Source organism: Lepidothrix coronata, unplaced genomic scaffold, assembly GCF_001604755.1.
Source record: "Lepidothrix coronata isolate B3197 unplaced genomic scaffold, Lepidothrix_coronata-1.0 Scaffold74, whole genome shotgun sequence".
Classification (NCBI taxonomy): domain Eukaryota; kingdom Metazoa; phylum Chordata; class Aves; order Passeriformes; family Pipridae; genus Lepidothrix; species Lepidothrix coronata.
In genome coordinates, this window is record NW_016690254.1 from 1,363,654 (window position 1) to 1,391,175 (window position 27,522).

At 37.9% G+C, this 27,522-nt stretch overlaps 1 protein-coding gene across 1 annotated transcript in view; it reads right to left on the reverse strand.

Moving 5' to 3' along the window:
• The window catches only part of PTPRN2 (protein tyrosine phosphatase, receptor type N2), a 577,227-nt gene that overhangs the window by 231,799 nt on the left and 317,906 nt on the right, over positions 1 to 27,522 (reverse strand). Inside the window, exon 11 of the mRNA XM_017819358.1 lies at positions 6,739 to 6,803. Coding sequence (XP_017674847.1) covers positions 6,739 to 6,803 — 65 coding nt within the window. The remainder of the gene's footprint in view (positions 1 to 6,738; positions 6,804 to 27,522) is intronic.

The window sequence follows — 27,522 nt, forward strand, 5'->3', positions numbered from 1 at the left end:
AATGCTTGTGCTTTATATACTGTTTCAGGAGGAAAACATAAATCAATATAGACTGATAATTGTGTCTGAAAATCAGGTTTCCTGTATTTTTCTTAACATTGTAATCTCCTCATTTCTTTGTCGTGTTCTTTAAAAATTTGTAAAGAAGGTGGAGGGCGTTGTCACAATCAGAGCACAAGAAAAGAAATTACTACTGACACATGATTTCCAAACTGAAGCTGTGACCTGTCATTCAGATGTCAAAATACCTCTGCTATGCAATATTCAAATCAAATACAGGGGATAAACATTGGAACTTTGCCCCTCCACAACCAGAGATGGTGTGATATGTGACAGAAGACAGTCTCAGGAGCATTCAGGCATCTCTTAAACTCTAAACTTATCAGTAGCTTATAAGGAAAGTCTAACTAAATACTTAAAGCCAAACATATTCTAAACGTTTGTAGAGTTGGGGCCACAATTTATATTGTTTTAGTATGTTCCGTATATAACAGGCAGCAACAGAAGATATTTGACAAAATAATGTGGTAAAATTATATACGTATTCATGCTGCATATTTTTTGTTTTTAAACACTTAACACTTTTATTAACACTCTGGATGCAATTTATTTGAAAAGCAGCCCTCTAGTGGGCTATGTACTATAATGAATAGTTAACAAATAACATTAACATTATCTCTAAATATTATCTAAAATGCATTTTGCAGAAGCATACAAGATCTTAAATAAATGAGCCATAGATTTCCATCATTCTCTTTGGAGAAATTTAATGTTCTGTTTAGCTTTATTCCTCAAAGTCCTTAAAGTGTTACTTCTGTGCTGCCTGTGCAACAAACTGTAATAGTGAGATATTCACTATCAGTAAAATTCCATATAAATAACATATTACTAGTAGAATTATATGTAAAATATAATCTATTAATTTTTAAGGGTTACATAGCTTTAGAATCTGTAATTTGTGTGAGTGGGATAAGGTAAGTCTTTCTCATTCTGCCTTCACCAAGAATATTCCTAGGACTGTACTGTTAAGGTTTTTCATATAATCTTATTGTTCTTATTTTTATATACAGCCTTAAAGTTACATGCCTTAAAGCAAAGAACCCCTATGTGACCTGACGTGTGCCTTGCCCATAGCAATGCATGTGGCTCCAGAACACTGTCCCTCCTGGAAATCTCTGTTCAGCTGCTCATCAACAGCCACAGTGATCAACAAAAGCCAACAGCAAGAACTCGTTCTGTCTGCAGAACTCCAATCCCAGATGTCACATAATAGGAAAAAATAAACTTGTTGATCTCTGAGCCATGAGTTTTATAAGAAAAAAATGCTGAAAGCAGGCTCAGGGAAAAAGCCTTCCTTGGTGCCCCCTTGTCTAAGAACACTTACCCTGTGATGCAGAGTGCATTCCCTCACATGTGCCTGTGCTTGGCTTCAGCCTAATTAGTTTGGGTTTCAGTGGAAGTTGAAAAACCTACCTGTGACTTGGGCTAAAACTTGAGTATTTTTACATACACAGCTGCTGTTCCTACATTGTGGTCAGTGTAAGACCTACCTTATCTAAATGACCTGGGTACAACATCCCTTCTGATCCTGGGTACCTCTGGGCAATACCTGCTCCAGATTGGGAGCGTTTGGTGATTGCCAAGATATCATTGTAACAGAGACAGCTGGAGTGGATCCCAGACTAATTTGGTCTTGACAAGCCAAAAGACAATACTTAGCATTTTACCCAGTAGCCAGAGAAAATCAGACAAAAAGTTTACACCTTAATCTTCAGCAAATGAAAATGACTCGTCAAGTTCTGCACTCCAGGTTTTTTTATGGATTTCCAATGTCATTCTAGTTAAAATCTCCATACATGAACATGAGTGACAAAATTTGGCAACATTATGGAAGGTAGTAAGGTAGAAATCTGACTCCTGCCTCAGAGGCTTGCACATCACGGGAGAGTCTGCCTTATCTTGTCCTCTAGCTTCACTAGAATTTTTAAATGCGGATTTCTTCATTGCAGTAGCATCACTTTATGAAACATCAACATAACTCTACACCTATCAAAATATCTATACATGAGAATATCCTGAAACATGTCAAAATATCACTGCTCTGTTTTAGAACATCTAGAGGTATGGTAAAGTGCCCATTTCACATATATTTTGGGTTACTTCCATTTAGTTCAGAAAACTGTTCTAATTCATATGTCTCCCATATGAGAGTCATGATTCAAATCCTGCAATGTTATGACTCCAGTGATGAGTTTTTTCTGTGCAGCCCTACTGGGAAATTGAAAGAGTTAATTTAATATAACATATTCCAAAGTGGGTGTTCCTTTACCAGTTCAAGACAGAAACAATGTCATTCTCTCTGTTTGTTTAAGGCCTGATTCAGATCTTTGATTATTCAAATCACACACTCATAGCCTCCGGAACCTGCTTTGAATCATCACACTTTCTTGAGCCACTGGAGAGCCTGACCTGTTATTCTGAAACTGTGGCTGAAAACAAATTTCAGCCAAAAGCTGGATAAACAGTTATTTATCCGTGTCATAGTAACTCCGGACACAGCCGAGCTCAGCATGGAACTGAACAGAAAAATACTGTGCTCCTACAATCATTCAAAAGTGCTTATGTGAAGGGAGAGAAGTAGTTAAGTTCCTAAAGCATGTTGAAGGAATATCATGTTACTCAGTGACCCCTGTGCAGAGCTGTGGCTCCCGGGCTGGAGAGCAACTCCCGGACTAAGGTTTGCATGGGACTGGGATTTCTGATGCTGCTGAGTCCTGAACTCAGTAGAAGTCGGGTGGTAACCACGATGCTGCTAAGGAGGCTTTCGCTCCATGTGGGACCAAATGCTGCCCCCAAGATCTTGCAGGAGTGCTCAGCCTAGCAGAGCAACAAGTTCAACTCTTATTTTTGCAAAACACAGTGGTTCACATCAAGCTGGGACAGAGGAGGATGGAGACATGAGTCCTGCTTAAATGCTGTTTAGCTCTTCAGGTTTTTTACCAGTACTGTGTGTTTTATGGTATTATGCAAATATACACATAAATAACATGTACATTCATACCCTCACAGACACTCAACTTCAAGAAGTTCTTGAACTTAACTAAAAATTACCTCAGGACTTCAGAGATTTATTTCATGTGTAGGAGATCAAAAGAAAATACCTCAAAGCTTCATTGTACCTGAATAAACAAGAAGGTGTGAAATGCTTACGATGAATTTGTGTGGCGCAAACATGCATGACAATGACTCAAATCTTGGAGGGCTACTGTAGAGCAGTTCTAGAGATTTTTTAGTTTTACTTTTTTTCCAGCACCTGCTATAGGTGCTGGAAAACTCCAAATAGAAAATAAACATCTTGGCAAACGTGATTCCAGAGATAGTCAGTACTAAAGCAATGCACAGATCCTCAGGATTTCAATGTCAGCACTGGTTTTCTCTACAGCAGAGTTATTCTGGTTTTCTGGCATAACAGCCTTCTTACAAACAAGACAAGTGCCAGAATAATTTGCACTTTAAGAGTGATATACAGCATACAAAAAACCCCAATCACTCTAGATCTCTGTACTGTTGAACATTCTACTGCAAATGTTAGATGTTGAGGTGGATGCGCTGTGGAAGTACCGGTAAAGGTCTGTTCCATAATGGCCTGAAAGAAGCTCTGCAGGCAGAGAAGTCCAGGCAGCGCTTTGCACTTTTTCATCCAAACGTTCCCATGAAATGTACAGAACTTTTAAGTTCACCATCCTGAAATATGAGCAGCTTCTGAAGCTGCAGCTTAGGGACACATTTTTAATCCTGCTAAAGCAGAGCCTACCCTACGTTGACACAATGCAGCTAACTTCAGGTCTAGCCAAAAAAATCACTGAAGCTGTGGAAATCTTTTACATGACATAAAGATGATAAACACCATTGTAGCTGTGGTAGACTCCAGACCCATGTTGTTAATGACTACACAGCACATGTTTATGCAGTGACACAAAAGCAATTCATCAGCTCTCCCTGGATTTGACTGAATGGCTCAGTAAGCTTGGTGTGAATTTTATAATTTGTTGTTGCTTTTGAAACATTTTTCCTGAGATAGAGAAAGAAAGCGGGAGATTGAGGAGCTCTGAGAAGCATTTCTCATCTCCACAGAGAAAGACACAGTCTCCTTCTAACACGCCCAAGGCCTGGGTAGTCACTGGTGTCCACACATTCCTTACTGAGGCACAAATCCTGTTATCATAGATCAACACCTAAAACAGATTCCACTCTCCAGAGCCACACATGAATTATTGCTGAGCTTAGAAGAGTTCCTGCATTTGTTTATACGGCAGCTCCACTTGCCTCTACCATCTCAGCTATATTTCTCTTGAGGTATTTCAGATATGAAACTTGCCTTGCAAAATCAATCCTTTTTATTTTACAGGCCTGAAAGTGAAGATTATATGTCCATTAACTTTGCCATGCATCTCACCTACTGTCCAAACAAAAAGGCCATTTCTCATTCTCAGACTAAAGTTTTTCTAAGTACTTTTGATTTGAGCATCTTGACTGTGATTTACCATTACCATTAAAAGTAATTCCATTCTTACAGTGTAAAGTAAAAGAAATCCTTACTCAACAAAAGGCTCCTTCATTATGTTTAAATATGTATTTTCCATTATTTCAATAATAATTATTCATCAGGGTGAATAAAAAACAAACTGCAAAACTGGATTACCATAGTTAGATTTAACCTGAAATACCCTGAATCTGATACTCTATCAACAGAGAAACAGCTTGGTTACAGCACTCCTTTATTTTTTATGTAGGTGAGGCCACAGAAATGCATTCATTATGTACACAATCATATCTGACAAGACTTAGAATGGGGAATGTACACAGCTGGGAGAATTCATATCCAACAAAATATATAAGCAGCTGAATAAATGTTCTCCCATCACCTCACTGTTTCAAAACACTTGGTTCTCTCTCTGATGATCACCCTCTCTCAGATATAACCTGGAATATATTTAGGCCAGAATGTCTGCTTTCACTTTTTGCCTTCTAAAAATGCATATTTGGCAGAGTGTAAAACACAGACTTCTATGAAAATTTTTATTAATCTAAGTAATATCAGTAGTTTTTTTAAATGTTATGATAACTTAAATACAGGGAAAGTGAGTTCTACAGTGACTTTTACTAAACTAAATACAAGAATCAGATCGATGAGATCTCTAGCCTAAGAACTCTTCAATTTTTCCAATTCTGTTAGCTGGTCTTAAAAACCAGAAGTCCTTGAGGTTATAGTCCATGTACATCCTTAGACTACCATGGTTACAACAACCCCATTACTACAATGTGGATTAATGATGCATTTAACCAGTGACACCTTGCTGCACTTCAAAAGTGCTTTCTTTCTCCATTGACCACATATAACAGTTGATTTAACACTAAGCATCTGAAGTGAAGTGGGCTTTCATTTTCCAGTGGACTTTGAAGCCAACTGGAATCCATTCAATGACTGGAATGGGACAAAATTCATGGAGGTATTTCATTAGTGTGAGGAGTCCCATTGGGTAAAACTTTACTGAATCAGGCTTCCATAGCCCGTGCCACAGTCCTGATTCTCCTGTTATTTAACAGAAACCAGAGGTTGCAAATAACACAGACACAAGCTTCAGTCTGACTTGAAGCTGGAACATGCCCTAAAGTGCACAGCCATGCTCCAGGATACAGTTCCCAGTTCCTCAGGTTATGCATCCTCAAGAAACATACCTGGTTAAATCAGCTTAGTAGAGATGATGGCTTTCATTTTCTGATGATTTCACCAATCTTTGTTTTCAAGTTCTAATTCTTACAGCTTTGACCCTGAGCTTCACAGCAGCTCTCAGGGTTATTACCTCTTCAGAACCAAGTCTTTCAGTAATGTGAATGAAGTTGCACAATGAACCTCAGAAATCTTGTCAAGTTATGTTTCTTAGGCATAGACTGATAAAAATTAGAAATACAAACCCCAAAAATCAGAAAAAAGAAATATATATATATTCCTTCAGTATATTAGAAGTTAGTAATTAATTATTTTTAATACCGAGAATAATGTAATCACAAGAAAAGGCGTTTGCCTAGCCCTGTGAGCATTCACCACCAGCAAAATTACTTAAATGAAAAGGAAAAAAAAAGATAAATGTGTACACAAAATTAGCACGAGAATTAGCAATCAACTGTAGTTCATACAAGGTTCTTAGCAGATAGCATCATGTTTATTAATAAATTATGAACTGCTTAGTGGAGTTTTTGCTTAGTGATATCACTATAATAACAGACACATGTTTTATTTATGTTTCAAGTTACATCCAAAATAAGCAAGACATTCACTGTCAGATTCTCTCAAATATCTGAAGACTCTTTACCCCAAATTTAAACTTTCATTGATCTACATGAGATAGCGCTCCATGAAAACCAAGGGGAATAATACAAGAATTTCAGTCACTGTGCTCATCTTTGGGGATTTTGTTCCTGTGATACAACAAAGCCAAAAACTGCATTTCTTCAAGTTGGCTGCACTTTTCTCATAAGGATGGTATTTTTTTTTCTCTGTGGGATACAGTGCTATTTGTGCAGCAGATTGTATTTTGACAGATGCAACTGTATCATAAAAGGCCCTTAGCACTATCAGACTGGTAGCTCACAAACGTTCATGAGCTCCAGGATTTCTTAAAAAACCCCAAGAATTAAAACATTTTTGAGAATGTAAAATGCCTGGAAGCCACTTACCTCCCCCACACCAGTCTGCAGAATTTTCAGTCCAGTTGTTTTCTCAAGCTTCTCTTTGTTTATGGCTGTAAGGAAAAATTAAGATTGAAAGAGTTACAGGAAATCTGGAATATGTATGATTTTACAGCATTTGCAACCAACCTTCTTTCCTTCATCAATATATTCATGACAGTTCCTACCTCTGTCATCTGCGGAATATCTTTCCCTGAGAGCAGCTCTGCTAGTCAGTATTTTGAACACATATTTATGCTATTAATTCTTCATTGTAACATGAAAAAGAAAGCCAAGCTAATTCTATGTCCCTTGTAAACACAGTATTGCACACATTTAACACATATACACAATATGCTTGGAAAGTTCTCTTTGGTGGAAACTTCCCACTGTCTCACTTGCATTGAAGAGCAGGGCAGCACCTTTGCCATTACAACAGAGCTGTAACTGTGTAAGAAATTTCACAACAGATAGACTTTTATCTAGCAGGTAAGATGAAGAGTTTATTTCACAATACCAGGATGCAGTGGACAATTTTGTCTTTTTTTTTTTTTTAAATTTAGTTTTTTTCATATTTATTAGCTTCTGTATCATAAAAGCATTAAAAATCAAAATAAAGTAATCCAACATAAACCAGCTAAATAAAGGTAGCAATCACTGTGACTACAACTATACTTGCAACCCAAACATGCCCAGGGCATGAACTTGAGCACTGCTGTACGATTGCCAATACTTTTAAATCTATGGTCTTCACAGGATTTCTGCCTTTGACCATTTGTAGCCTCACAAAACAATATGTTGTTCCCAACCACAGTTTTGGGAACAGCACAAGGCTGAGATTATTCCTAGCTGGGAGTATGGGTAATCTCATCCCATTTTGGATGGGAAGACTTCAACCTTCTAGTCAGCCAGACTTGTGGCCAAAACCCAGGCACCTGGGTTGACTTATTTATGAGTAGAAATGGAGTCCTGCAGCCTTGTTAATCTCTCCTTCCTTTAGCTGCCTAGTCATTGACTGTGTTATCCAAGTGAGTCATACAGGTTCTCTCTGCAGTCCTTGGAAAGGGATGGACTTTTAATACAATGAGTCATCCCACATATTTTACACACATCTGCAGGCACCTACACCTTTCCTTTGATTACAGACAAAATTTGGATAGATTCGGCTTCTCAACTGAAGTTGCCTAAAGGAAACCTCCTTACCAGAAAGTTCAAGAAGTGTGCTAGAACATATCGTGCACTGCAAATTTACATAAAAATACTTAAAGGAATTAACATATTTTTCTTTCATTTGTGAAAAATACTCTTTAATTGTTGCCATTTGAAATATTCAAAACAGTTCAGATTGCAGCAGACGAGAAGCAAGATTATTATGAACTGATCCTTTATTTAGTTTGTCCAAAGTGCAACACAAATGACTCACAGTTGTTTCAGAGGCGAGTTGGATAATTAGGCTCCATCTCACCTCTTATGGAAAGATTTTGGTAAGAGTTTGTATGTGCAAAGACTCAAAAAGTTAAACCTTAAGCAATTCTAATACACAGAAACCTTTCTAACTGCCTTCAGCAAGGGATGAATATTGCCCTCCATTTAAATGAAGAGGAAAGTACTGTACACCTTTTAGACCCACACATCTTTATTTTTGCTTCTCTTAAATAAGCTACCGGTTAAGCAGAGAGGAACATGCAGTCCCAAGCTAATAAAGCTTAAATGCATGTTTTCCAGCCTAAATACTGCATACAATACTCACATACTTAACACCTATGCCATGCTTTACACATTCACAGGCGTATTTATTCTACCCAGAGTCACCACATGAGGAGAATTGCCTGAACCAGCAGATTTGACGCTATGTTTTGCATATACAATACATCCTTGGGCAGGATGAGCTCGTTAGCCTTCTGTCAGTCATCCTAGGAGAAGGACAACTCTAATCCCAAACCTGGGCAGATGGAGCTATTTTAGCCCTGTAAGGCAATCCATCTAAGAGAAAGGTCACTCTAATTAAACCTGCGTCCTGAGGACCTCACTGCCACCGTCCAAGCTTGCTCGACCCTGGCAGATGAACTTTAGGATTAAAGGGTGTGTTCAGTTCCACGCATACTGCATCTCACCTAAAAAACCAGCATGGCCAAGTCAGATATGGCAATGCACTTTCTGAGCCCTTTCTAATAAAGAATGCTGTGAAACTAGGCTGCATTCTTGCTCCAACCCTTTTCACAGTCTTTTTCAGCATGATGCTCCAAAGGGCCACGGCAGACCTTGATGATCAGGACAGTATCTACATTCGATATCGTACTGATGGAAGCCTTTTCAATCTAAGGCGACTGAAGGCCCACACCAAGACCTTAAACCATCTTGTCCGGGAGCTGCTCTATGCCGATGATGCCGCCCTTGTCGCCCACACAGAAGCAGCTCTGCAGCGTTTAACATCCTGCTTTGCAGATGCTGCTGAACTTTTGGGGCTGGAAGTCAGCTTAAAGAAGACAGAAGTGCTCTATCAACCTGCACCTCAGGAAGTCTTCCATCATCCCCATATCACCATTGGCCAATCAGAGCTTAAATCAGTCTGGCAGTTTAATTACCGAGGTAGCCTCATCTCCTCAGACGGTAAGATTGACGGAGAGATAGACAACAGGTTAGCAAAGGCATACAGTGCTTTTGGAAAACTCCATAAAAGAGTGGCGTAATAAACACTTGAAGAAAAGTACCAAGATCAGTGTTTACAAAGCCATAGTGCTTTCTACTCTCTTGTATGGTTCTGAATCATGGGTCATCTACTGCCATCACCTGTGTCTCCTAGAATGCTTCCATCAACGCTGCCTCCGTACAATCCTAAACATCCACTGGTCAGATTATGTGACTAATACGTTTCTTCTAGAACAAGCAGCAGTCACAAGCATTGAGGCCATGTTGCTGAGAACACAGCTGCGATGGGCAGGGCACGTCTCAAGGATGAAGGACCACCACCTCCTTAAGTTCTTGCTCTATGGTGAACTTGCCACTGGCTGCCGCATGAGAGGAGCCCCGAAGAAAAGATACAAGGACTCCCTGAAACAACATCTCAGCCTTGGCCATATTGATCATCATAACTGGTCTACTCTGGCCTCAAATCGGGAGGCCTGGAGACACACCATCTATAACGCTGCCGTTTCCTTTGAGAAAGCATGCAGGATCACTTTCGAGGAGAAAAGACAATGAAGAAAGAATCGTGTCTTGCAGAATACACCACCTAAGGAGTCTTTCTGCTGTGCCTTTTGCAATCGGATATGTCTATCTCGTATTGGTCTCATTAGCCACCAGTATGCTTGTAACAAACGTGGATAGAGCCTTCCTAAATCTTCGCTTGTGAAGCCTAGCCATGATATGTTGGATAATACAAATTTCAAAAAAAGAAAGTAAATATTTAGCAAGAAACTGGATTTTCAGCCTTGAGATAGGCTCTGGAGGACGTTATTTCACTGATGGCTGCAGACTTGCCTGCAGATTTCATTGCAAAGGGGTGCCATGCTACCACACTGACTGCCTCACACCCAGCATACACACTAAAGGCAGATTTCTACCAAGTGCAAAATTTTAGAAGATTTATAAAATGAGAAAGCTCCACAGTCTCCTTCAAAGAAACTGAATGGTCCAATTAATGATTCTTTGGTAGCTTAGGATAAAGAAAACTGCACAGCAGAGTGGCTGCAAAATAAATGGGCAAAAGCAAACAAAAAGGCTTAAATCCCACTGTGTAATTTCTTACCACATGAGCAGTTAATAGAAAATATTGGGTCTGCTGAATTGCTGAATTTTGTAATTACTATTACATATTTGACCTCCTTTTTTATAGGTTTCCTGCAGACTTTAATTATTGAAGCTTTGATATTAAAAAAACAACAACAGTGAACAGGGTTTGCTTAACACCCCTGCTTTCCCCCTTGATATTGTCTAAAACACAAAGGACAGGTCTGACAGTCATGCTAACATATACCCTGCCAAAATTAGGAGGCATGAAGGTACGAGGTGTTATTGACTAAATCATAACCGGAAAATGGTCATGCTCAGGCACTGTCAGATTGTGGAGAGAGACACAGCAGACAGTCTCTGGCGTGTTCACTCCAGGCGTTTACAGGAGCATATTTTAGCTAACCTTGAACTCCACAAGCTGTTCAGGAAGGTCAAGAAACTCTGTCAAAAATGGTGCTGAAGCTGAAGCAGCAACTACATATCAAACAGCTGCTTCAAGCTGTGGAACGGTGAATATAACTACTTAACCTTTTCTATGCATAACTATAATGGAGAATTAAAAAAAATAAACCACAGTCAATATAGATAGATGGAAGAAGCGGTGGGAAAATATATTCAGATATTAAGAACAAGCTATTAATCCTTTGAAAATTGGCCCAAATATTTAGAAGTATTTTAGTGTAGTACCTGCTAGCTTTTATTCAAATAAAATATACAGCAGATGAAGTTTCTGTTGCAAATTTCATGAAAGTGGAAATTATAATTCTGGGTAACATTGCATATTGCACATTCCATCAAAGTTATTTTTTTTATGGCCACAGTTTAAAGTCCTGTAATACTAATGGAGAACTGACAAACTCATCAGCAAAGAGGCATAATAAAAACAGCTATTCAAAAAAAAAAAAGAAAAAATACCTCAATAAAATCCCCCCAAACCAGTTAGCAATGTATAAATCCATTTTTTAATCTTCCACTGAAACAAAAAAGGCTTCCAAACACACAAAAAATGAGGCCTTTAAATTAAATTCACTAGATGAAGGATATGCAAATTACCTGAAGAAGCGGAGCCCTATAATGTTCTCAAAATTCTGCAATAGCCTATTTAATTAGTATTTTAATTTATCGGAATAATTCTTTGCACTTGACAATTTATGCAGTATTCCATATAATTAAGCACGTAGCTACAGTGGAATAATTTTGCCTACTCTCTGTATACCGGTTATTTTAACCTGAAAGAAACTGTGGAAGTCTCTCCTGTGATCTAAATTACAATGGGGACAACTTAATGGCTTTGCTCTATTAGAGAGCATGACGAGGGTGTTACTGAGTGTTTAAGGATAGGAATTGTCACTGTTCAGTCTTCACTAACCTGAGGGAGGTCTGATGTGTTTTCTGAGGGCAAACGTTTATTTCCTTTAGCAAAATTATCTGTCAGTGGTGCAGTCAAGAATTTTAGTGTGTAGTTTTGGCAAGTTTAACCTCGGAGTCCATCAGTTATAAGAAGCAGCAGGTTATAGAGGGCTCCAAGTTGACCTGCAGTCTCATTACAGCACTTCTGGAAGAAGGAAACCCTGAGAAATACTGGGGTTACAAAGGTTTGCTACAAATATGATGCCAATCACAACTGCCCCCTCCAGCTTACTCGTGGGAGCACACTCTGGCACAAGCAAGATGAGGGAAAGGGTTTCAGCAAGAGGCTTCCTCAACCTGTCTCCCAAGCTGCTGCAGGATTTACCTGCCCAAAGAAGAAATCGACCTTAAATATGAGAAGTCTTTGTGGGAAGATGATGTCACTCACAGGGAAATCTTGTTCTTCTGCTGTGTATCTGACTTTGAGGGTGTGTTGTATTTAATTAAATGTAGAGAAAAAGTACTTATGGGTATATGATTACCCTGACCTCTATTACCTGCCCATTTTAGAATAAGATAATTCATGCCCTAGACTCACTAAGTATATTGACTGGACCTCTAGTCAATAAAGTGATGGAGGGCAATTAATTCAGATTTATTGTAGGCTGTCAGATGAATTCTGCAACTGCCATCTTTTTCACATCAGCTTGTTGCAAAGCTCCTTTCATAGAGCCAAATTCAGAAGAATTTAATTTATTTTCCCCTCTGAGGAAGGGAAAGAGAAAAGCAGGAAGGGCAGCCCATGAAAACGCATCCTCATATTTTGGCTCTCTCCCTGCTGAGAAGAGCACAGTCCCAGAGAAAACCAGCTTTTGCACAGTCAGTGCACCTCCTGAAACTGCTGAGGCATTCACAGCACTAAATGAGAATGGGACAGAGGAAAACCACACTGTTGACTCAGTGCCCTCTAAGCCTTTTCCCTATAAAACAACTCGATTTCACAGCAGTTTTTCCCACCTCATTCACTTTCCTCTGTTTTAGGTACTTAAAAAAGTATTTTAATGGACTCAGAATTAGATACTTGGGTACAACCATGTTCAGAAGTCTAGACTTTTTGGAATATAAGACAAGGTCTCCTTGTCTTTGTCTACAAAGGGTGGTGTCAGAGATTCTGTGCCCAGCCCTGGGAACTTCTTCCAGGGGCTACAGCCTTTGAATCTGTAACTCTGTCCTGGCAGGAGCAACAACAGATTGCAATTCAAAAACACAACATGGAGCATTCGAAATGCATCAGTTGAAACCAAAATGACTAACTCAAGATAAAGTGAGAAGAAGGGTGCCTTTACTAAATTTTTCAATTCAATCAGTGAGGGACAAGTACCCAAGCTGTGGCAAAAGGTACTTTGTCTTCCAGTCTTTACAGGGTGATGGCACAAGATAGTTGCTTCATGTGTAATTTCTAGTAAACTGGCAGCCAGGCCTCGAATGGAAATGGTTGCAGAAAAGTCAAAGCTGCATCGCCGTGCTAGCAACAGCCTGCTAAATATTGTGTCATATTCAATTTTCAAGTCATTTTTCAAATGATTTTAATTAGATATTGTTTCAATCTCATGTGCATTAATTTAATTTCTGATATCAACATTTCAGCTTTCAATCTGTTCAGATGCAGCACCTTGCTGCCTGGAGTAATTTAAAATATTGTTTGCATCTCCAGCAATTTTGTGGGAAAACATCCTTTGCAACATGCTCTAGCCAATAGAAACAGCAGATGGAAATTCAGACCATGCTCACTACTCCCTGTGCACCTTTGCATTCTCCCAGGTTTTGGTACGAGGCAGTTAAATCTCCATGCTCACAATCAAGGAATTTTCCATCTCTGTTTGTATTTAATTCTGTTCAAAAAATACACACAAAATCCCTTTGTCAGGCAAATAGGAACACCGCATGTTTTCATAAGGGGAAATTTGGGCCATACTTGAATAGCTGTCAAGAGCTGTATATTTTTTTAAACTTATTCACCAAAACCATGCCACTTTTGCCAATCTAAACCATCTGTTTCTTACACCCATGGTCAGGTAATACTCAAGGATAGCACAGCAATGCCTTGATGCATCAGGACCTGAGGTAGCTATCTGTTTGCATAGATTAGGTATGTATTACGTTCTTTCTTCATGACAGTTTCCATTGATTTATTTCCACTTATTCAATAAATAACTTCTCCATTGTATGTGTTCCTTTCCCTTCCCTTTCCTTTAAAATGAGCACACTGCTATTCTAAAATCTGATATTTAAATTGTGGTAAAGGAGGTTGGGATATATGAAACTACTTTTTTTATTTCTCTGGGGGTTTTCTGCTTCATGGTGGGATCCATCTCTACCAACTTTGCTGTCTCAAGTAAAAAATCAGTCAAGGTTTCCTCCTTAGTCAAGAGAAGTAAATAGTTATCCCATTCTGAGATGGGTGTAATTTATTCATCATATATAAATATAGGCCTGGAAGGGCCTGCGTGTATTTTCAAAGTACAAACAAGTCCCATTTATATGAATTAAAACTGTAGAAATGAAAAAAAAATCTATTCTAAATACTTCTATGCCCCACCCCAAGCTTCAGGAACCACCCATTATCAAAAATACTCTCCTAAATAGTGCAAGGAAATTTATGTCCATCAATAGAAGAGTTTTGAGTACTAAGAACAAAAATAATCATGCTCTGGAAATGCATGTTTTAGAAATATAGAATATATTTCAAAGAATTCTTAACAGTGACAATTTTTAACACTATTGACCATTTTAACAGTGACAATTCAATGCTGCACATTACTTGACAGAGTGCAGTGCATCTATGTGTAACAATTTGCTTGCATACTTAAAACACTTATCCATTATTTATAGCAAAAGTTGAACCAATTCAGCCAGTGTTAGCAGAAAACGAAAAAAAAGAAGTGTCATTCCACTTTTCACATCAAAATTTGTTCACATAAATATTCTCTGAAAAGTTTCAGCTCTGTACAGAAAATTCAGATGAAACAATCTGCAGGATGTTGAGCTAAAAGTAGAGCAGAATATGTTCAAGTAAAGTGGCTTGACTCCCAGTGCAAGTGCAGGCAATGCTTCTCTGCAAAGTTATTTCTGGAAGGATCACCAATGTCTAGATCAGCTTTTAACTGTCCCTCTCAAAGTCCCAGTTAGCTTAACACTGAGGTTCACCGTCACTTGTTCAACCTTAACATTTAAAAAATAGAAGGCAAGATTTGTGGTCTCAGAGAATGGGTGGGTAAGAAGGACCTCCTGGACCTCCCTCAGCCCTTTCAGTGCAGACAAGTCTTTGCCTCCTCACCTTCATCACACTGTGAGAAGTAACGGTCCATGAAATAAGCTTGAGGCTACAGCTTCTTTCCTTTTAAATAGACAGGTTTTCTGAATAACATTATAAAAGAACAGCTTTTCTGCCTTCTTTTATTTATAGTCAAGAATTCAACAGATTGCTTTAATTTTCTTGTGCTGAAAATACTACCAAAAAAAATCGAACAGATAATAGCAGTTACTCAGCTTTTCAAGTGTTGCTAGTATTCTAGTTTTGTATCTGCTTTTTGCTTCTATTTGAATATTCTCTCCTTCCACATACCTCATTTTGTTCCCTCAGTATATCCATTGCATATCCTTTTTGTGTTTTATTATTTTTAAATAAGAACTATCTGTCTACTTTAAAAACATGAACTTTATGTAAGATCTTTTCCTTGTTCTTTTAATGCTTTAGAAAAAGAAAAATTATAATCTTCTGTCATCATCTCCATCTAATAGAAACAAAAATTACTTGCTTAGTTTCTAGGAATAGTAGTATCTAAACCACATATTTTCCTCCTATACTCACTTTTCTAGATCTATTAACTAAAGTACTTTATAAGCAGAAAAAAACACTGAAGTGATCCAGATGTTGCTGCTTATGGTTGTAGTTTTCTAGAAATTTAGGAAACTCGATTACCTGGAACTTAAATGACTTTCTGTGGTGTCTTTAGAATAGATGATGTGTCAATGGGGCAAGAGAAAGGACTAAGCCATTTCTCAAGAAGTCTACCAGCTACTTTTTCAATATATTCCATTATTCATTAACATAAAAGAAACTGGAGGACTCTGAAAAAGAAATCCAAGAACAGTTGTTGCACTTTTAAAGAAGCAATCCACTCCTCCCTAGGGTGTAGAAAGTACACTGACCGTCTTTCATATTATAATATAAAATATTTTAAAATATCCATATTGACATCTAGTTAATCTTCACCTTTGTTATGCTCTACTTTTTTAGCATTCTTCTGCTTGCACCACCTTGAGTCTTCTCATATAAACAGCCTGAAATGTATGAATTATTCTTACTCTTATTTAAAATCTGTCAAATCTTTGGATGGACACCATAGTGTGTTTGCACTGGTTTATGAAAAATTTAAGGGACACTACCACTAATTCTCAGCATGCCAAACTGTTATTTTTAATAAATACACATTCAAGAACTGTCATTTTTTTTCCCCAGTCATTTCCTCAGTTAATAAAACAGCACCCTGTAGGTTCATTTCTTTAATGATCCAAAACACAACTTCGAGACACGTTATTTGTTATTCATCTGCAACTACACTTAATGTCATCCTCATGGCACAAATGTAACAAGACTGAGTTGTGAAAACATTACCAATATTTCAACTGACTGGCTCACTAAATCATGAATAACACAGCTAATGCACAAGGTCATTCACTAACAAAATCTATTTGCTGTGCCTCAGAATAAAATGAAAATATTTATTACCAAGAATGACACTAGTAACAGGAGTCACAATAAAGCTTTCAGGTGAGAGTGAATAGGGACAATGTTAACTTGCCCTCACAACTGTTTCTCACTACAGTTTTTCATAATTCTGCTTTAATGAAAATTCTGAAGGCTACTTGACTACTTTTCAGTAGATTTTTGAAAAATCATGAAGAAGTAGAAGAATCAATGAAGCCTCTTTATAGTTCAGGAACAATATTTTTTAAAGAATACAAGCTTTAATCAAGTAATAAAAAACCATTATGTTTATTCTTAGATGGGTGGAGTGCAAAACAAGGAATATAAATCCTTGCCTACAGAGATAACTTGGTTCTAAATGCATTTACAGAATTTGCATGTGCCTGTGTCTGCAGGTTTGCACATTTGAGGGAATGAGGAGCAGGATTTAACAGGAAAGATCTGAGTGAGTGATGGATGGCTACTTTGCAGATTCTGGCAGTGGGCAAAATATTATGATTATTACAACTTCACCTACAAATGGTTTTAACAGCCAGGACCACTGTGGCAAAGGCACTGTGCAAACATACAGCTAAAAGGTGCTTCCTGTGTAAAAAGCTTATGCCTACCAAACGAGTGGAGACAATAATTAGCTACAGAGAGGAGTACAGATAACAAGGAATTGGTATTAGGCAATAGAACAGCAGAATGCCAAAGCTGTATCCATCCACACAACATTCTTCCTCTTATTTTTTGGCATAGGAAGTGATGTGATCAGCTAAGCCTTATAAATCCTTTAAAAGCTGCAGCACTTTCACCGTTACACTGTGAGGAGCAGAAGAGACTTATTGGCAGGATTTAAAGTAAGGAGAAATGGCAGGAAAGGACACTCTGATCAGCTCTCCCAGAAGTGCTGGAAGCAAAAGGCAAATCTTTCCTTTTCTGTAAATGGTGTGACAGAGAGGTCTCTCCTCTGCAGAAGGCTTAACCCAGTGCTCATTGGCATGAGTTTCGGGTGGCACCATCCCTCCTCTAACAACACTATGAAAACATTTTTTAGGGCACCCCTTCAAAGTGTAAGAAAGGCTTCCTGGCCTGTCCCACTTCCTGTGGTGCCAGTTCCGTCTGAGTAGGTTATAAATCCAATTATAAACCTCTAATTGGGCAAAACATTCTGTATCTCAGATATCTGTGCATTTTGTGGGAGAATCGTACATCCCAAAAGAAAAGTATTTTGTCAAGCTTGGTTTTTAAAAAGAAATCATAAGCAACTGCAGAAATATTAGAACTAAAGAAGACAGGTGAATTGACAGAGGGAGGGGCTGTGGACTAATACCATGAATCAGGAATCTGCCCTGCTGGTAAAAGCATTCACTGTCCATCAAAATGCCAGCTATATACTCTTGTGAACAGCAACTTATCCTTTATTTTTGCAAAATGTGCATCATTTGCAAAAAATCTGCAGTTTAAACCAGTTAAGCCTACCTGGTAAATTCTGACTGATGTAGTTTAGAGGGTGATCACAGGAGCAGTTCCATCAGCAGACACAAGACAGCAGCAACCTCTGTCAAGGGTATGATAACCTCTTTCATTGGCACTGATGCATTCAAAAGAGGACATTGGTCCACAGCCTTTATAAGACTGTCAGACTTGTATGGATTATGCAATTTAACACAGAGAAATCATTACTGCATACAATTTTCGATAAATGTAAATGAAATGCCTATCCACTTTATGCATACATGGGCATGGGTCACTATTAGAGTGGCAGCAATTTCAACCAATTTCTGCATGCTATTTTCTGAAAAAAATTAGCACAATAGCTTCCTTATAGAGTGAAAATCTATGGGAGAGTTAAAAGCTCTGTGAAATGTTTTCTGACTTTTCTCTGACTGCTGTGTTTTTCAGGCACTCTCCTACCAAAACAGGCTGCAAAGTACCCACCCCTAAGGCAATGAAACAATCCTTGCAGTACTCTCCCCTCCCCTTCAGTGTGGCCATAGCAGGAGCTTGTTTCCAGGGTTTTCCCTTCATGGAAATATATGAAAACTAGCCTTAAAAGAAATATTTGCTACCGAAAAAGAAAGGTGGCTATTACAAGGGCAGGACAGATAATGACTTCCTCAGGAAATAATTTTGTGAGAAAGTGGTTTGCATATTTCCTGACCCTCTTGCTTTTGTAGACTGCTGGATCCGTGACTGATTTCTAAAGGAGAGGATGCTCTTGTGAAAGCATTTTAAAATTCCTTTCAATATATATCATACATTAGAGCCCCGTACTGTACAAATACCTACATTAATCTACACATACACACATAACATGCATGTCTCAATATAAGATACATACATATATCTTATTCCACCCACTACTCTTAAAAAATGAATACAGAACAGTAGTATAAACATAAATTAAGTATGAGGTATACATCTCCACCAATCAAGATTAATGTATATTATTATCCCTTGACCCCTTCTTAATGTTCCATTTTACCATGTTTCTAAAATATTTATACCATACAGGGTGTTAAATTATAGCAATTAAGACCATAGTATGGTTTTATTAATATTTCATCAAGAATGTTTCATAATTGGAATTTCCCTGGTGCCCTTCTGTTGCTTTGCTGAACACTGTGGGGATGAAGGGCGTTTCTGTCTTCTTCTTCTTCATCTTTGCAGAACTTTAGCAGCATTTTGCTTTATTTAGCCATATGCAGTGTTTTGCAGCTACTGCTTTTTTGCCTAGTGGTTGGCTCATGTAACAGTTTCAGGTTTGTTATTGCCAGTTCTGGCTCTCCAGCAAAACAAAAGCATCAGAAAAACAGAGACAGTCCAGAGAAGGGGCACTAAAGGGACTGGATCATGAATTCAAGGAGAGGCTGAGACCAATGGGTTTGTTTAGCCTTGGGAAGAGAAGACTAAAAGGAAAAATACCTGCTGCTGACTGCTCCTTGGGCAGGATTATAAAAAAGATGGAACTGGACTTTCGCACAGACTCATATCAAAAGGACTTGAGCAAAATTCCTACAGTGGAAAGTCTGATTGGACAGAAGGAGAAAACTATTTTCTTAGTGAGTAAGCGATGACTGAGCACTGGAACAGGCTGCCCTGAGAGGCTGTAGAATTCACTGACATTTCCACAATTTAAGTGGAGCAGGGTCTCAAGAAGACAGATTTCAGACTGGTTGTTGGACCCATTGGCTTCCAGAGGTCCCTTCCGACTTAAATTTTTCTGTGATTTTAAATATATGTATAACACCTGTAAAGAGTGATTCTTCACAAGAAACTGTATAATTCCATCCTGACATTTCTGAAGTACTGATAAACCCTTCCTTGAAATAGGTTCTGCATCTTTTTATGAGGAAAGACTGCTGTCCTCAAAAGTACCATCATCTCATCAGACTTGGGATCAGCAAAGTGTTTTTATTTCTGGATCAGTTTGTTCTTATGCAGCCAGGTACTTTAAGACATGTTCAGCTGATGAATCATGACCCAAAAGTGCTGGAGTGAAGTGAAGAAGAGAAACAGAAAAATTTGGGAAAATGCAAAACCAACTAACTTTTGTTTGTTGCTTAGATTTTGGGGCATGCAAATCTTCATGGTCATCTCAACAGAGCTGAACTATGTTATGACAGTAAAACTGGAGACATTGAAAAGATTAAAAATCAGAACACTGTATGAATAATGAAAAAATAAAAGGGTTTTTTAGAGAAAAGAAAGACCTCTTCTTGAAGCAGTGTAGTGTCACTCCATAAATAGGACATGGTTTAAAGGATGTGAGTTTTACAAGAGCCAAAGTACAAGAGAGACAGACACCAAGGGAGAGGTGGAAGAGAGATGGACCCATGAAAACAAAGAGGGATGGGGGTAAAGAAAAAACTACCCAGGACTTCAGATTAGGTTTAGCTACTCCCTACATTTTGCAATCTGTAATTCAAAGGTGGTTTCATAATACAGTTTTATATATCTGAAAATCAGCCATTCAGTAAAAGTTTCTTGCCTAGTTCCCTTACAGCTGACAGAGAGGCACTTCCAGAATGTCAATAGCAATTGAATGTCACCATGTGCATTTATGATACCCCCAAAAGCAGTTGGGAGATTTCAGCAAAGACTCCAGGAACTGATTTGCATGATACAGAAATAGGTAGGTGATCTTTTAAAGAAGGGGGAATACCAAATCAACGGGTAAAAAATCAAGATGGAAAGAATGAGATGTCTCTGCAGAACGGTCACAGTCACCCAGACTATAACATGAAGGGTAAAATTTTGCAGTGGTTATTTCCCACAGTTCTGGGAGTACAGTTTCAAACTCAGAAGTCATTTTAGTTTTTTTCCTAAAGAAGAAACCAACAGTATTTTTTTCTCCATCCTCATATTTTAACATTTCATACATTCTAGAATATAACATAGTAGTGAGTAATACTAACATAGAGACATAAGATTGACTTAGAAAAATTCAAAGTAAGAGAACAGAAGAATTAAAATGACAGTGGTAAAATATTTCATTAATTTTAAAATGTCAAGAGTGGTTTTTACTAAGTATAGGCTACAGCATCTTTCTTGTTTTCTGATTCATTAAATTGCTTTTTTGTACTGCAGTTATGTTGTATTAAGTACTTTAATATATGAATAATTTCATTCAGTACTCACAGCCTGTCTTCAAAATAATGGAATGTTAAAGTTGTTTATATTTCCTTTTGGAAAAAAAAAATCAGAATTATGTGTACTATAAGAATCAATTGTGAGTAATTTTTGATAAGACATACAAAAAACTTCTTACCCCATAAAATTTGCTGAACAGACAAATTACCAGCAGGAACAAGTGTGATCAGAGTTGTGCTGAAAGGACTTTGTTGTCCTGGGAATTCCTATAAATGGAGGAACCATCAAAAGAGCAGTTCCCTATATTACATTGTCACATAGCAAGAAGAGTTGATGCTCCTTCAGGTAACACTGTGCCAAATATAAAAAATGAGTCATTTCAAGCAGTTAGCTTCATCAAAGATTGAATGAGAAGCTGAACATCCTTCTGCCTTACAAGAGGAGCTAGGAAGGAGAAAGCAGGCTTGTTTTTCACGCATAGGATGGGTGAGGAAATGACTGCAGATTATTAACAGGCTGCTACATCTCTTGCTTTTGATGGCCAACTTAATTGGATGTTCTGTAATTTTGTGTCTGGACAATTCCTTGGGTCAAGTTAGGAATGTAATTCCTATGAAGATTCATCTATAACAGATAAAAGCACGAAGGTCTTGTAAAACAGAGATATATGTAGAATGTAATTATATGCAGAGTGTATGTGTTTTGTTTGTATGATGTATGATGCTGGAACAGGACTTGCATATATTTGAATATTCATTAGATCTTCAATATCTTGTGAAACAAAATGCAACAAAGGACGGACTAGAAACAGAGATAACAGGGAGAAGATGCATCTCTTTCATTTTCCTAATTTCACACTGTATAATGATCTACCCATCTATTTTCCTATTTTAAAATATCAACGAGAAATTTGCTATTATAAATAACATTAATAGACGTTAATAACGCATTATAATCTTGCATTGAATTACAATCTTTAAAATAAATCCAAATATATTAATACTTAAATAATAATTAATAAAAATTAATTTTTAAATAGAGCACTGCATTACTTGGTGGGAATTATATTAGTATTTAAAATACTTCAAAGACATAAACCTATCTAAATCAAATTACAACCACTACTGACAATTCATTAAAAAGAATCAAAAAATACCACTTATTTGGTAATTGTAACATATAAATACAATTCTATTATCATATGCATCATAGTATGGCATCTACCTTGTTCTTTTAAACTATCATACTATTACTTGTACAGTTTTATTATGTACCTAAGATACACTGTGCCACATTTTAAACTTATTTCAACAGCAGTAGCATTAAAGGAAAATAACAATTTTATAAAGCCTAATATATCTGAAGGGGAAAGCACTCAGAGTGTCTAAATATGTTTTCCATGCACAGTTTGAACTGCAGTTGTTCAAAGTGAAGTGTTGCCTTTGGTGTGGAACATGAAGTGCTTGGGATAGAAGAGCAGAGCGGCATCAAAGGAGGACCCACCATCTGATGCCACAGAATGCATGTATTGATTTCATATTTTGAAAGGCTTCTTTTACCTTGAATATTTAGCAGATCCAATGAAAGTCTGAACTGACCCCAGTGAATTTAAATCCTGCTTTAACTAAGATATAGTATTTGAGAAGGACATTCAAGTTATTCTGTTATTGCACTTGTTATCAGCAAACAGAGTAGTAATTCAGAGACTGATATATGACACACTAGGCTTTTGGACCAGAGAGATTACAAAAACTACAAATATTACTTGTATTTACAATTGTCAGTAGACTGTGAAGAAGAAAGTACTTTGAAATATCTTTTATAAAGTAGGTAGAGGCTGCCTTTTTTAACATTAATTAAGTTAAAATACTTAAATAGCCTGTTTTTCCTACCACTTAATATTATACAAACTGTTTTCAGCCTTCAACAAGTCACAAACCAACTAAATTGACTAATGGATTTAACTTTTGCATTAGGTCTTTTTCACACTTGCAGGTTTTAATTTTATTCACTGTTTGGTTTAATTACTAATTAATACTGACTTTCAAAAGACCATGATCATTATTTTACTTGTGGCAAAATCAAGAGACTCTTGTCATATTCGAGGTGCTGATCCCATTTTAAACCTGGATGCTACATAATAGCACATGTGAAGATGCTCCCAGTATGGGAGGAAACATTGCACATATGTTAAAGAAATTTTTTTTGAGAACTAGAGAAAGTGGTTCTAAGAAAAGTGAAAATAAAACAAGTAGATACCTATCTTTTACTTCCATTATTAGCTTTTGCTTCAAGTATATTTTAAAATACCTTTTTCTAATGAACACCATTTGCCACTGTTCGTATATTTAGCATCTGATCCTCAGACAGCCAGGCTGCCTGGCAAAGTCTAGAGCTCAGACTTGAGGGAGCCTAAGATGTTGCTAATAGAAGTTGCAGCTGGTACTCCTTTCACAGAAATTACCACTGTAGAGCAGAATACGTGTTTGTGTGAGGGCTGCCAAGGTGAAATGCTGCATCTTGGCAGGCTCTGCCCTCCCTGGGCCTGGCAGTGATAGGGGATGGCTGGACACATGCCCCAATCTGCTGAGCTGCCATGGTAATGATAGCCCTTGGCAACATGAAGGAGTGGGAGCCCTATACAACATTTCCCATTTTGCAGCTAAAGCTATCGGAGCATGTCTGCCTCAGTCCCATAGCTGAAGCCATCCCTGTGCATCCCGGCATCTAAATACAGCCCAATTAATCTCACTTTATTAAGAATTCAACTCTGAAAAAAGAGTATTTTCCCTACTGAGCTTGCATTTTTTTTCCTGTTTTGCAGTTTAATTTGACCACTCATGAACTAGGTATGGTGTTGGTTACTTGGCTGATGAGAGCAAAGGTATCTGAACAATTTTTTGGTTGTAATCATAGCATAAAATATAAATACAAATTCATATGAAATTATTTTATATGTTTGTAAGTTGTCTCCAACAGTTTGGTCTTATGGCTTTGTTAGACTTAATTTGAAGAATCGTTTTCTGTGCATAATTCTTAGGTCATAATTCAGAAGTTCATCAAGGACTGAAACTTGGTGTGAGGTCCTAACTTCCTCACTGATTTCATTGCTGTCCTCCATATGGGTGCTGTCAAATGGGAACTGTATCCTGTTGATTTTATAGGGTCACATTTTCACAGACAGTAATTTTGATTCACTCAAAATATAACTGCTGTGCATCAGTTTCACTTAGACAAAAGTCCCACCAAGCTACTTCTGTTTTGTGATTGGAAAGAGATTGCATAATATGGACACATCCCCTTTATACAGCAATATCCGTGTCAGTAAGACTTTGTCTTCCATATCAGACAGGAAAGTTGTGAAACAGTGAGATAAAAGTGATCTGCTTGGTGTCACCAAGCAACCTACTGCCATAAACACAACACCTCAGCGTCCTGTCAGCAGTGAACAAATACAATAGTTTTAAAAATACTCATAATTTAATGTGTCCACCCCAGCCTGGAAATTGTAGTCAAGCACTACCATGGAGGGGTTCAGGATAAAAAGAAATAAGTGAAAGCAAAATAAAATAAAATTATAGAGCTAAATAAATCAACTGGGCTAAATACTGTCTTTTTTTTTTTTTTTTTTTTTTTTTTTTACCCCCAGCTAGCTGCCTTTTTCCAAAGAAAAGTATGGAAATTTCTTCTGGGAAAAGAAGAAAACACCCTTTGGGAAAACAGCAGCAATCAGTACACAACAATATAGATTAACTCAAAGGTTTGTTATTATAAACACATCTAGCAATTCATTGTACTTTGGGTCCATTTAAAAATGAGCTGATAAAGCAACATTATTCCTTAGATTGATAACCAGCTTACTGGATTTCAGAGAGGTCAGAGGCTTCCTTGTTTATTTAGCTGAGTAGTCTTTTAGCTCTCTGATCTCCTCAGTCTGTCGTTATTATTACTCTTCCTTGAGTTCTGCTTTTCAAATACCTTGTCTCCAGCTCACTTTGCATTTCCTATTCAGCAATTTAACCCTACAGACAGTTTATAAAACAAGATAAAATTCCATAAATTAGGCGTCCATGGGTGCCTGTGCCCTATATCTTTGTCAAGGATGATCACAATCAAATGCTTGTTTCTCGAGACAGCCTGTCAGTGAGCACAATTACAGGTTTTCAACTTGCCCTGCCATAGCACAAGGCAGAAGGCTCTTGTAGCGAGAGAAATAGCTTCATACCATTCTTCACCTGTCTCTTTTCTGTCTATCTTCTTATTTCTATTTAGTTTCTTTACAGATTGTCATTAATACTCTTTTGAGAAAGTAAAACTTTATTAAATATGCAATATTATATGTTCATATTTCTTTATGGGTACAGTTAATTCAGAGACAGTGTAAAAAACTGGAGTGTGATGCAAACAGAGCTAAGCTGGGGGTAACCCAGGGAGTTTGGCAGCTCTGCCATGTCACCACATCAGTGTGGAGGCCAATGATAGGCACTGGTCCAAGGTGGCACAGCTAAACTGTGAGCTGTGAGCAGCACCCCTAGTAGCGTAAACCCTCCGAAACCCTGACAGCCTTTATTTTTCGGTCTGAAGGAAAAATCCTGACATCACAGTGTTTAGTGCAGAAATTTTGCCATGGACTTCACTGAAATCAAAACCTACAAAATACATCGGTGGGGTTTTTTGTTTTGTTCTTGGTTTTGTTTTTTTTTTTTTTTTCAGGAAGACTTGCTAAGGACTGACAACGTGACTTTCAACTCTGACTACTGGCCTTTGGACAGTAGGAATAGTGTATTCAGAAATATCTTTCCTGTGAGTAGTGACAGTTTTTAGATTAACACTGTGGATTATTCATCATCTGAACAGGACCTATTACAACAAACTCCAAATCGTGCTCTGTTGAGCAAGGAAAGATGACGATGATATAATAAAAGCCTGTATACCTCTTGTGGTTTAGGAATGGTACTTCCCAATTTATTCTCCCGCTGAAATCACACTGCCACCTGTTTATAGAATCATAGAATCATAGAATCATAGAATCAGCTGGGTTGGAAGGGACCGCAGAGATCATCAAGTCCAACCCTTGATCCACTACCGCTGCGGTTACTAGACCATGGCACTAAGTGCCACATCCAGTCTCTTTTTAAAAATCTCCAGGGATGTAGAATCCACTACTTCCCTGGGCAGCCCATTCCAATGTCTGTTTACTCCCTTTCGTCCCCCTGCCCCTTCCTTCTGCGGCGGGATAGAGAGGAGAATTGGAGGCAAAAAAGGTAAAGATCACGGGCATGAGATAAGAACAATTTACTGGAAACAGCAATGAGGTAAGAAAAAATGAACGGTAACAGCAACAATACTAATTACAAAAGCGTACAAAACAGAGAGAGAGTGAATCACATGAAAAATTCTCAACATGGAGCTCAACTGGAGCTCCATTTGGAGCCACACCACCTTGACAGCTCTGAGAGAAAAGAAGTACATATTGAAAACATACATCCTAAAGTGAGCCTTGGAACACTGTCAAAAGGAAAAAGTAGGATAAAGCTGCATTGGGCTTTTTGTCTTTTCCTTTTTAACTCCTCTAGAAACTGTGAAATATTAGGAAATTCTGCCATAGTCTGAGGGCTTTCCTATGCCTCAAAGCCTCCTCCAGGATGCTTCTGTCTTGGAGCACCACCTGAAGTACCTACATCACATCATACTTTGCTCCTATCCCTGACATGTCTCTCTCATCAGCCTCACCCTTATAAGCTCCCTAAGGAGTCCTCACTGGCCAGGCTTGAAGTCTCCTGTTGGAGTCACAGTGCCAAAAGTCCCTAAGTACATCTGCATTTTTAAGACCCCTTTAATTCTCTCTGTGCATGCAGCAAAGAATTCAACATTCCAGTAAGTCCCCCACCTTTATTTTCTATTTCTTTCTTAAAGAAAGCAGATTTGTTATCTCAAATGTGAGCCAGCATCAGGACTGCCAGGCAATGAGCTGACACAGTAGTACATCTCAGTCATGAATTCCAGTGCTGGCTCCTGGCTGTCACGTTTTCTGCTTTTCTAGCAAATATTGCCAGTTGCACAAATGTTATTCCACTCATAACAGGCCTCCAGGCAGATTACAAACCATTAATTAATTCTCTTTGATTCCAACAATTCAGGCAAGTTTTCACCTTTGTGCTAATACACTCATTGAGACTGAAATGTCTGAACCTAAATTCATGGATGCTACAGGAGATCATGTCAAAAGTCTTGTTTAGGTCAAAGTAGATAACTGTTCTCTGCTTATCTACAGAACTTGTCATTTCATTGCAGAAGGCAATGAGGTTGGTCAGATGTGGTTAGCCCTTGATTAATTCATGCTGGCTAGTCCCAGTCATCAT